The 11,870-nt window shown below is 52.5% G+C and overlaps 2 protein-coding genes across 2 annotated transcripts; one reads left to right on the top strand and one right to left on the bottom strand.

Moving 5' to 3' along the window:
* Positions 1-4,317: 4,317 nt before the first annotated feature.
* TUBB4B (tubulin beta 4B class IVb) lies at positions 4,318-6,369 on the top strand. The gene is given in 4 exon segments (NM_001099690.2): positions 4,318-4,429; positions 4,516-4,624; positions 4,725-4,835; positions 5,248-6,369. Coding segments are annotated over 4 exon segments (1,338 nt in total). The 5' UTR covers positions 4,318-4,372; the 3' UTR covers positions 6,309-6,369.
* Positions 5,915-11,870, bottom strand: CIMIP2A (ciliary microtubule inner protein 2A). Its single transcript, XM_030286457.4, has 4 exons — positions 11,453-11,870; positions 10,288-10,382; positions 8,165-8,282; positions 5,915-6,533 (listed from the first exon to the last, which is right to left on the bottom strand). Exons 2-4 carry the CDS (start codon positions 10,354-10,356, stop codon positions 6,445-6,447), a joined length of 276 nt encoding a protein of 91 aa, XP_030142317.4. The 5' UTR covers positions 10,357-10,382; positions 11,453-11,870; the 3' UTR covers positions 5,915-6,444.

Genomic DNA, 11,870 nt, shown 5'->3' with positions numbered 1-11,870 from the left:
AAAGAATTGCCCGAACCACCTGCCACATCCATATCTGTTTGCCCTGTTCCTCTTTGGTAACTGCTGCAGAGCATTAGGGACAAGACACAGGCCTGGGTGGGTCTGTGGCTTGATCCCACTCAGCTATTCTGATTTCCCTCAGGCAGGAATCCCACAACTGCACCTCTCACTCTGGAATCAGCCTCTCACCTTCATAATTTCAATATCACAGCAGCAGTAACTTCTGGAAAACAAGACTGTTTATCCTTAGAAGTAACAATCAGACAGAAATGAGGAAACACCTGCACATACCCACGTCTCACTTCAGTGTTACCATAAACCTGGAACGACCCCAACACAAAACCCCTCTGGTTCTGAAGGCTGCTCCCATCACACTCATCCTCCTCCAGCGTCCCTCCCTTAACTCAGGGCTTCAGGTTTTTACCTACAGAAACATAATTAGTTCTGTGATTTCTGTCTGGGCTCCTGCCAGCCCCAGGTAGAGGCTCAGTTCAGACTGGATCCCGTTTCAGAGACACAGGCTGCAATCTCACTGGGTAAGCACGGAGAGGAGCAACAGTCGCTGTGTGCCTGCCTGCCGAGGGGAGGGATCAGCTCTGTACACACATGCAGAGAACATTTGTTCAGCAAAAGGGGAAGGCAATGTGCAACAGTGAAAAGAAAGTCCCTCCCCACTCTGTCCAAACCAGTTGTGTTTACAGTAAAATCAGTTTCCAAGCCAAAAGCAATACAGGTAGTTAAAAGCCAAAACAATGGCAATAAAAGGTTTTTTAAAACCCTAATACCTAATTCAGCAAAACAGAAGTGCAATTTCCAACTTGTTTTAACTTCCCTGGGTCTATCTTTGGGTTATACCCAGGGTCTTTGGCCATGTAACACTGCCCTGACGTTTCCTAGGACCCCTGTTATCACATTAATTTATGCAGCACTTACAGATGGGATCTGCCCCTAAGTGAGGTGCAACCTCCCTGCTTGTCACTTGCAGCAGAGTTTGAGAACTTTCAAAGTAATTAAATGCCAGCTAAGACAGACGTCTGAAATGAAAACACAATGTGGGAGCCACAAACATCCCACCTCAGTGCTGTTCCTTTCTCTGCCCTCCCAGCTGCCTTCCAGCATTCCCTACTCGGGCAAGATGCAGCCTCTCCACTAAACCAAGTGAAATGCACTTCAGCATTTGGCTCAGGCAGGACTGTGGAATGTGCAGCTTTTTGTCCCAGAATTTGCCCCACACTCAGTATTCCACGAAGAGGTTCACCCTGGGAGGAATGCTCCCTGTGAGCCAGGGTTCTGGCACAGCCTGCTGTGGCACTTGCCAGCTCACCTCCTGGCACACACTAATTAATGTTAGAAATACCAGGGCTGACATGGTCAGCAGCTCCAGCAGCTCTCCATGGAGATTCCTGATTGTGCTCCTTCTCAGAGAGATCTTAGAAGTACTGGCATTTTACTTCCATTTTAAAAATGGAAAAATATTTATGATAGAATTGTCATTTCCTGTGGATGTGCAGGTAGCTAAGAACAGAAATACTCACTGACTGGGCTAGAATTAGCAAAAATTAATGTTGCAAAGATAATTTGAAATGCCTCCTCCTTAGATATTCAGGTGGCTGAATCTCCTGGGGAAACCTCTAGAAGGTCAATCAAAGAGCAAAGTTCAGCTGCTCCATAGGGTCCTAGCCCCGCTGCGCTGGTGTTCTGCAGACAGGTATGGGAGCCTTAACCGAGCAGAGCATTTCCACTCTCACACTCCCTCTGGGAATGCTGGGGGTGGCAACAATTGCTCACTCCACACATTACAGAGCAGCTTCCCAAACATGAAAGGCAGTGCAGGCTGGAGTAGAGGCTGTGGGAAGCACACAGGCTCGGGATTGCTCATACACTGAGAAAATGGATGGCGCTAATGCACAGCCCTTTGCTTTCTGGCCCTGGATGAAAAAACCCCAAACCTGTGTCTGCATTACGCAGCACCCGTAGCAGAAAACCTCCCCCAAGCCCTGCAGTGGCTCCCCTGCTCCATCTCAGGGCAGGTTTTCCAGGCTTTCCCAAGAACACTGAACGCTGTGCTGAGCACACCTGAAGAGAATTGATGCTGAAGGTACCTCTCCAGACAGCACACTCTGATTCTTTTTGTACATGACTCTGAAGAGATGGCATCACATCCTGCAGGAAAAGCTGTCTTTACAGATTAGCACAGCCTTGTGTGAAACCCTGAGCAATCTTATCCAGATGCATCCTGGCTGCCTTTAGTACCTAAATGATGCTGCACTTTTTGGAATTGGTCACCTCAAACGCCATCAGAGAACAAAAAGGTGATGTCAGAGGACTGCGCCGAGCTGGAGCGGGCCAAGCCATCCCTTTCCACTGATTCCAGCGTGAACACTGTTCAATCAATGTCTGTAATTAGAGGAATAAAGCTGGACCCTAATGCCTCTGCGTTACTCAGCTCTCTCAAAGGGAGCTGCAGGAACCTCCTGCATTCCGGCTGTGGATGTGAGGGATGAGCTGTGTGTGTCTCCCCAGACACCCACAGGCAGACACAAACCTTTCCCAGGACCCTCAGTCACTCCTGATGCCCTGGGGCTGCTCCAAGTGTTCCTGGACTCCTTCCAGCACCTCTGCAGGAATATGTTGTTTACATGCCAGAAATATCGATCTTCATAATCTTTATATTAAACCTACTACCAGAGGCCATTCAACCTCCAGCCAAAGCCTTCACGGGGCTTCTATATCCTGCTACCTCCTCCTCACCTGACCCCAGCACAGGACTGGATTATTGTTATCCAGGCACAGATTCCAGGATGTTTGTGTGTCACACAGAGCTGGTCTATGTCAGCAGAATTGAGGTCACGGCTGAGTTTGCCTCAGCCCACCCCACAGCAAAGCAGCAGGATGAGACTCCTGCCTTGGGAGCACCATTAGGAGCCTCTTTCAAGTTTTTGCTCCAGTATGAAACAAGAAGAGATGCTGGGACTTGTAAACCAAGCTAGAATCACAATGAATACCTACAACCATAAAAAGATTCTGCTGAAACAATAATCAAATATGTTTAATAAAACTGTGACCAATGGATGCACTGTCTGGGCAAGAATGTGCTCACAAAGCTGGGAGGTAGAATAAGGGACAAGGAAAGGCGAGGGTGGTATTTATCCAGCATGGGGTGTCTGGCTGCCTCAGGACAGGGCTGCAGCACCCACGCACAGCCCAGGACGCAGTGTCCATGTGGGAAGGCTTTGACAACTAAGCAATGTCTACCTCAGATCCCCTCACAGGCAGGAGGGGATCTTCCCCTCCCATCACAGGGGCCTCTAGAAGGCTCAGAGCAGCCCTAAGCCCTCACAGCAGCTGGACTCCCCAAACCTCCACACACCCTCACAGCTGCCAGGACAGCCCTCACAGCCCTCTCATGCCCCCACATCCCCTCAAACCCTCACACTTCCCTCACAGCTCTCCGAGTCCTTATGGCACCCCAGATCCTGGAGCCCCCCCAGTCTTCTCACAGCTGCCAGAACCCCTGAGCCTTTAGGGTCCCCTGAGCCCTCAGCGTCCCTCTCAGCCTGCCGAGGCCTCACACTCCCGCTCCCCTCACAGCGCCCGCCACAGCCCCTTCCCGCCACCCGCGCGCGCCGCCGCCATGGCAACGCCCCGGGGCCGGGGCCGCGCGCCGGAAAGTGCTGGAATGTGGCTGCGGCCCGCGCGTGCGCACGCGGGCTCCTTCCCCCACTCGCTGCGGCGCCGGCTGGAGCGGCACAGGGGGACGGGCGGGGAAGGAAGGAGGGAAACCTGCCTGGAGGAGCGGAGGCGAGGGGCGGGGGGGAAGCGCTGGGGACTCGCGGGGAACCCGCCCTGTCCCGCAGTGAGGAGGAGCCGCCGCCTCCGCTGCGCAAAGCGCGCACTCGGGTCCGTGAATGGGCGGCTGCGGCGGCCACCGCCCAGAGCCCGCTGCGGAGTCACTGCGACGGTTACCAGGGCGCTTCGTTCTCCGCCAATCAAACGGCGTTAGCTCATCCCCCACGGCCGGCAGCCAATCGGCTTCGACATCAATCATTCAATTGAGCCAATGGGGAGCGCCGTGAGCGAGCTGGGGCGGGCACTCGAGACTCCCGGTTGCCCAACTGTAACGCCAACAGACAAGAGGGCGGGGCGAATAGGAGCCGTCGGCTTGAGTGACAGCGCCGCAGCCAATTAGATTCTCTCATTTGTAGAGCCTCGCTATAAGCACCCAATCGTTGCGGCGAATGGCCGCCTGGGCGGGGAGAAGAAGGCTGCGCGCGCATTCCGCTGCTATATAAGGGCTGGCGGTTGCCTCTCGCAGCCAGAGTCGGTTGGGGAAAGCCTGGGCTTGTGAAGAGCGCTCTGAGCCGCCGCCATCATGAGGGAGATTGTGCACCTGCAGGCCGGGCAGTGCGGGAACCAAATCGGAGCCAAGGTCCGGGCGGGGAAGGAGGGCGCGGGGGTGGGAGGGGAGCGCGGCCGGCGCGGCGCGGCCGCCGCTGACGCGCTTCTCTTGGGCAGTTCTGGGAGGTGATCAGCGACGAGCATGGCATCGACCCCACCGGCACCTACCACGGGGACAGCGACCTGCAGCTGGAGCGCATCAATGTCTACTACAACGAGGCCACAGGTAGGGCCCGGCCCCGCCCTCCGCGCTCCCCCCGCGCTGCCCCGGGCCCGGCGCGGTGGTCACGGCGGTCACGGCGGTCACGGCTCTCGCTGTGTTGCAGGCGGCAAGTACGTGCCCCGCGCCGTGCTGGTGGACCTGGAGCCCGGCACCATGGACTCGGTGCGTTCCGGGCCTTTCGGGCAGATCTTCAGGCCGGACAACTTCGTGTTCGGTGAGTGCGCGGGGGCGGGAGGCGCCGCGGGGTGGGGCGGGCAGGGCACTGCGGGGCTGCCCCGCCGCACATGCTCCGAGGGACCGGCCCTGGAGCGCGGGGCTAATCCTGGCGTGGAGCACCGGGATTGCGGCTGGGAGCGGCTCCGAGGTGGCACCAGAGGTCGTTGCTATTCGGTTCTTGGTTACCGCCTCCGTGCGTGCCACCGGGAGAAATGGAGTGGCTGCTGTATCACTGATAATTAATGTTTGTCTGTGTCTGGCGAGCCACTGCAGAGGTGCCTGTGTGAAACCACAGCCCTGCGCTCGATAAGATGAAAGCTTTCATGGAGCCTGATGCTCTTAGGCTTTGCTTGCAAGCAATAAGCAGGAAGCAGTGACCGTAATCTAATACGAAAATGGCTCTTTTCCAGGTCAGAGCGGAGCAGGAAACAACTGGGCAAAGGGCCATTATACGGAAGGTGCTGAATTAGTCGATTCTGTGTTAGATGTTGTGAGAAAGGAGGCTGAAAGCTGTGATTGTCTCCAGGGCTTTCAGCTTACTCACTCCCTGGGTGGTGGCACCGGCTCTGGCATGGGTACCCTTCTCATCAGCAAAATCCGTGAGGAGTACCCAGACCGAATTATGAATACTTTCAGTGTGGTGCCCTCCCCTAAAGTGTCAGATACTGTAGTAGAGCCCTACAACGCCACGCTGTCAGTGCACCAGCTGGTGGAGAATACGGACGAGACGTACTGTATCGATAACGAGGCACTCTATGACATTTGCTTCAGAACACTGAAGTTAACGACCCCCACCTACGGTGATCTGAACCACCTCGTGTCAGCCACCATGAGCGGTGTCACCACCTGCCTGCGGTTCCCAGGCCAGCTCAACGCTGACCTGCGGAAGCTGGCGGTGAACATGGTTCCCTTCCCACGTCTGCACTTTTTCATGCCTGGTTTTGCCCCACTCACGAGCCGTGGGAGCCAGCAGTACCGTGCTCTAACCGTGCCAGAGCTCACCCAGCAGATGTTCGATGCCAAGAACATGATGGCAGCGTGTGACCCCCGTCACGGCCGCTATCTGACCGTGGCCGCTGTCTTTAGGGGCCGCATGTCCATGAAAGAGGTGGATGAGCAAATGCTAAACGTTCAGAACAAAAATAGCAGCTATTTTGTTGAATGGATCCCTAATAACGTTAAGACAGCAGTCTGTGACATTCCACCTCGCGGCCTCAAAATGTCTGCCACGTTCATTGGCAACAGCACGGCCATCCAGGAGCTGTTCAAACGCATTTCTGAGCAGTTCACTGCGATGTTCCGCAGAAAGGCCTTCCTGCACTGGTACACGGGTGAGGGCATGGATGAGATGGAGTTCACAGAGGCTGAGAGCAACATGAACGACCTGGTCTCTGAGTACCAGCAGTACCAGGATGCCACAGCTGAGGAGGAGGGAGAGTTTGAGGAGGAAGCTGAGGAGGAAGCAGAATAAAGCTATGCAGTTGAACACCTGTAAATTTTGTTTAAAGTTGTATGAACTCTCTCATTCAAAAGTTCTGTTTGTGTTGTGTTATTATTGCTGTTTCCGAGTCACTCCCAATGCTGTACAGGCACCATTAAAGCAGTTTTCACAGTGCACGTCCCCGTCTCCTCTGTTCACACCGGTATGATTCCCGTGTGCTGTCCCCGTAGGTGAGCCCGCTGATGTCCTGCAGGTCTGCAACACAAAAACTAAGGGCTTGGCACCAGCACTGCCACCTCATCCACGGCTGCCACCCTCCTGTCCTGCCTGCTGTGTCACCGGCAGGGTGGCAGTCGTGCTCCTGCTGGCGTTCTCTTACACTCAGGTACTGCTGGAGGGGGGCACATTTAACAGGGAGGGTGGATTTAACTCGGAGCTGTAGCTAAATTTAGGTGCCTGCCTGTGGCCTGGTGCAGCCTGGCCTGGCAGGAGCTGAGCAGGGGCCCCAGGAGGTTTGAGGTGCCTGGGCACAAAATGGTGCCACGGAGCTGCCACCCAGCACTGGGTGTTCCTGCAGCAGCTGAGCTGCTCCACTGCAGCTCCTCAGCACTACAGACCCTGCAGGGAGCCCTGGCCTGGCCCAGGGGTGCTGGGCACACTGTCACAGGTGCCACCAAAGCTGTCCCACGCACACAGCCCTTCTGCAGTGATTTCAGAAATCACAGCAGAGGTTTGGTAATCAGGTGTTGATGCAGCCTCTGCTTTTTGGGTGAGCTGAACACCTGACAAGTACCTGACACTGGTTTGTCTCGTGAAAACCCTATTTTAACAGCAGGTTTTTACAATGGCACCAATTCCATTGTAAAAACAATTCCATTAGAACCAAAACCATTGGAACAAATTCCAATGTTTGGTGTCACTTCAAGTGACAAACCTGCCAGCCAAGGAGCTGGACAGGAGGGAGCAGGCTCCTTCCCTGCTGAAAAAATTCTGTTCGGTGTTCTAAATTATAACTGCTTTTGTTTAAAGGTTTTCTGCCTTAATTAATTTTCTCCACCCAGAGCTGGACTGGTTGGAGCTGTTCTGACTGGTGGCTCCAGAGGCAGGGAAGTGGGAATGGCTGCAGAAAATGGCCCAGTGTCAGACCTGCACTCAACATTCTCCTCTCTGGCTCAGCCACAGCCCAGCCCTGCCAGGGGAGTTGTTTTCCCACTTTGTGCTTTCAATCCTGCCACATTTCATATCTTCTCCCATTTCCCCCCTCTGCACTGCAGCAAGGATGAGCAGTGAGTTCAGCTCTTCCCAGCTGAGCTCCATGATTTCCTACCCACATTACTGAGATGTAACCAAACCCAGCAAGGCAGCAGTTGCTGATTTGTTGATATTTTTTAGCCTGGTATGTTAATGCTTCCAGGTGCATGGGCACACTTTGCCTTACACACAAAATTCCTCCAGACCTCTCGTTTTAGGCAGCCCAAGAGGTCACAGGGCTCAGACAAGGATGTGTCCTGATGGCAAATACAATTTCCTTACACTTTTTGTGCTTTTTCAACCCCTTCATACCATCTACCTTTTCCTTTTTATCAGACTTCAAGCTTTTTAGAACAAATCTCCTTCCTCATCCGTGACAGGTGGGATGTCACTGAGCCTGGCAGGGGATGGTGCCTGGAAATGTGAAGCCTGGGAGAGGCTGGCAGTGGGAACGCTGAGCTCTCCTGCAGCCAGGGCATGGCAGAGTTCCAGTGCCTCAGCACAGAACACAAAAAAACCTACTACCCGTGTGGAACATCTCAGTGATTGTCCACTGCTGTGCCACTCCAGCTAGTAACAGCACTACTTAACCCAGTAATTAGTGACTTTCGTTTTCGCCCAGCTGATGAACTTACGTGGTACAAAGCCAGCGTAGTTAGGTATGAGTCCAGCACGGCTGTAGATTTTGGTGTCTGGCCAGTGTGTCAGGGGGAATCTTGTGCCCAATGTATAAGGTGGATTTCTCTCCAAAAGCTGGAAAACAAAAAAAAAGACCCCACAACAACATGGAACAGTTTATTTTAAAACACACTATTTTTATCAAAGTCATGTGCTTTGACTCTGCATTATATAAAATATTTAAACCAACATAAAGCAATTCTCCTTCCAGTCCTGCTGTCTTCTAATTAAGAGCTACATTGCATTGTCCCTTTTTCCACTCCATAAATTTTTCTCCTGGCAGGTGTTGGCAGCAGTCCCTACCACCTCATCCCCCATGCCCACAGCATGGCCCAGGTGCTGTCCTTGGGATCCCTGCAGACCAGGCTGCGGGGATTTATTCCCTCGGGGATCCCCCCCAAGTGCCAAAGCTCCGTCTCTGCTGTCCCTGGAGCAGGGTGGGTGTCACAGCCGGGTGTCACAGTTCTGCAGCCACAGAACCCCTAAAGGTGTCCCCAGAGCCCGCTTGGGATGCGGAGAGGGGATGTGGGAGCCCAGCACAGCGCGGGGCTCTGCAGCCGGGATGGAGCCCAGCCTGTGGCTCCTCCAGCGGGGTTTTGCTGTGCCTGCTGCAGGCGGTGAGCAGTGATCCACGGCACATCTCTAAGCGAGGACAACAAAGATTTAGGGCAGCAGATTAGTGGCTTGAAGTCAGAAGCCATTTTAGCTAGAGATGCGCTGTGATTCTCCTGCAGCGTGTCACCTCCCGGCTGATCCACGGCACGGCAGGCGTGTCCGAAGGCACCAGGGGCGCATTCAGGGATAAATACCCGCGTTTTGTTCTGTCTGCTCCATTTCAATTCCTAATCACAGCAGCAGGGAAGGAGAGGGAAGCCAGCACCGGGAAATGCATCTCCTCCAGAGCAGGCGCTGCCTTGATGCTCTCCCCGCTGACTCATTCCTGATTTCTCTGAGCTGGGGACCCTCAGCCTTGGAGGTTTTTCCTCCATCAGCCCCATATTCTCGGGGATGGAGGCACAGCAGCGTGTCCCGGGGAGCAGCAAAGGCTGGGGTGGCTCAGCCTGGGTTTGATGCTCTGATCTGCTGGACCAGCGAGGCTGCTGCACCCCGGGACCCCGCTGCATCCAGGGATCTCCCTGCATCCATCCAAGGATCTCCCTGCATCCATCCAAGGATCTCCCTGCATCCATCCAAGGATCTCCCTGCATTCATCCAAGGATCTCCCTGCATCCAAGGATCTCCCTGCATCCATCCAAGGATTTCCCACTATTCATCCAAGGATCTCCCTGCATCCATCCAAGGATCTCCCTGCATCCAAGGATCTCCCTGCATCCATCCAAGGATCTCCCTGCATCCATCCAAGGATCTCCCTGCATCCAAAGATCTCCCTGCATTCATCCAAGGATCTCCCTGCATTCAAGGATCTCCCTGCATCCATCCAAGGATCTCCCTGCATCCATCCAAGGATCTCCCTGCATCCATCCAAGGATCTCACGCCATCCTGGGGGCAGGGAGGGACGTGTAGCTCTGAATGCAAACTATCAACTGCTGCGGGAGGGATCTCGCTTTCCGTGCTGGAGGATTATGTGTCATTGTATGGCAGCTCTTACAGCGAGGGGACACAGTTTTTCAGGAGGCATATTTGTGCATCCTTCCCAAAAGGAGGAGAAAGAAAGTCGAGATCCCTTTAAGACAAATTGTGTTAGGAAAGGGAAAAAAGCCTTACAAGCATATAAATAATATATCACAGGAAGTCATCAGCGCTGCCAACCAGACAGAGGAGATGTATTCTATAAGGGAAGTGCAGATAGTTGCATCCTGTATTTCTGCACCCAGAGCAACATTTTTAACAGCCACTCTTGACCCAGCCCTCAATATATTTCCTTAATCCTTTTATTAACTCATTTACCATCCTTTAATGTCTCAAGGAAACAAGTTAGAGAATTTAATTGCTGGTGTTTTTTTCAATGTTAACTAAGAGCGTTTGATTTTGCTTGTGTACTTGTACCCCAGTTCTAATCCTACTACTGAAAATTCAGCATCAGCATTAGGCACATTATTTCAATAATCTATAATCTACCTGGCGACGGTCAAATTCCTGCATGGCTTTCTTCACAGACAAGAGGTAGGTCATGCCAACATTGTCCATGGAGCAGGGGATGTATCCAGTGTACCCTTTGGGTGGAGGCAAAAGAGGACATTTTCTGCTTGAGAACATACAAAGATCATTTAAAGATCAACCACTCAGAGTAAAGGAGCCTGGGATGAATATTAAACCTTAAACTATAGGAAGGAAAAATTAAGTTGTTTAAATTGTAAAATTAACTCTTACATGTGAGGTATGTTCTCTGAAAGAGGGTTTTTTCCTTATGATTCCCAAGGAAAAAACAATGGTCTGAACTGATTTTTGTTGGTCTGCATGTGGCATGGAAGAACCATTTCATTTTCTTAATCTTTTTTTTTTTTTATTACATCTACAGCTCTTTCATGTTTTCTCACAATTTAATACACATTCAGGGGCTAACAACGTTCAACCTTTTTTCCTTATCTGCTCTGCCCATCCAACAAATTCCCACAACAGAAACTTTATAAATTCTAAAACTACACAAAACCTAGCGAGGTAGAACCTAAAAGCAGCCCAAACTCCCTCTTTCTACAGGAATGTTTTGGAGAGGGAAATTTGTCTTCTGCACCCTAAAACCTGGACACTCTCTCATTTTAACTGGAATATTGTGTATATTCCTATGGGGCAGTGCAGAGTGAAGGATCCCACCCGCTGCACTTGGATCCTTGAGCTGAGCCCATCACCCATCACAGCTCTCCTGAGGCACAGGAATGTTCTCCCAGGGCAAGAGGAAAACACAGAACACCCCTTGCAGGACAGAGTTTATGCCTTTATGGTGGTGCCATACCCTGCTGTGTGTGGATTTGGTGATTCAGAAAAAACATCTGATTTCTAGGGGATGAATAATCACCCTGGCAGGGTGGGGCAGCTCTCCTCACCCTTGGCTTGGCTCCACAGCTACAGGGAACCGAGGTGATTCCTGAATCCCTTCCACTGCCCATGGGCACAGAGTGACAGCATCCCACAGAAATGCCCTTGCAGGGAGAGCAGCAGGGATATTTTCCATCCCAAACAAGCTGGAGCCACTGGGCAATGCCACTGAGGTTTCCCCAAGGTGAGAAGGGTCACAAAATTTCCTCAGATTTGGCCTCGTGCTGTACATGCCCTCGCTGTGTTTTACCTAAAATGACTTTCTGTCGGATGGCACTTGGGACAGGCAACACTGGCAATGGGTAATCTGCTGTTGCAACCCCTCCTGGCAGTGCCACACCTCCAGTTTCTAGCTGCTTAAAACAAAAAGAGAAATAAAATAAAACACCAGTAAAACCCGCTTCTCCCCTCGGCTCTGCTGCTTAAACCACTGCCAGGACTGGGAATGGCAACTGCCACTTCCAGTTCTTCCCAGCTTCACTCAAGGGCTACCCCAGCCACTTCTGGGAAAGTCAAATTATGAGACAAGCAAGTAGCAGACCTAGAAGGGGCTTGCAAAATCCCCATGGAGAACAGGCTTTGGGCACTGAGCTCCTGTGCAAATCTGTTTCTGAGGGCAAGGAGCAGGAATGCCCCTTCTTGGGATTTACATCCAAGCCAGCTTTTGA

This window comes from Taeniopygia guttata, chromosome 17 (genome assembly GCF_048771995.1).
Source record: "Taeniopygia guttata chromosome 17, bTaeGut7.mat, whole genome shotgun sequence".
In the NCBI taxonomy this organism is placed as follows: domain Eukaryota; kingdom Metazoa; phylum Chordata; class Aves; order Passeriformes; family Estrildidae; genus Taeniopygia; species Taeniopygia guttata.
The sequence above is the reverse complement of the archived record's forward strand: the minus strand, read 5'-3'. Positions and strand labels throughout refer to the sequence as shown.

Coding starts and splice junctions, on each gene's coding strand:
- CIMIP2A (XM_030286457.4), bottom strand. CDS start 10,356: ATGGACAATGTTGGCATGACCTACCTCTTGTCTGTGAAGAAAGCCATG. Junction 8,283..10,287: donor AGGAATTTGACCGTCGCCAG/GTAGATTATAGA, acceptor TTTGTTTTCCAG/CTTTTGGAGAGAAATCCACC. Junction 6,534..8,164: donor CTACGCTGGCTTTGTACCAC/GTAAGTTCATCA, acceptor TTTGTGTTGCAG/ACCTGCAGGACATCAGCGGG.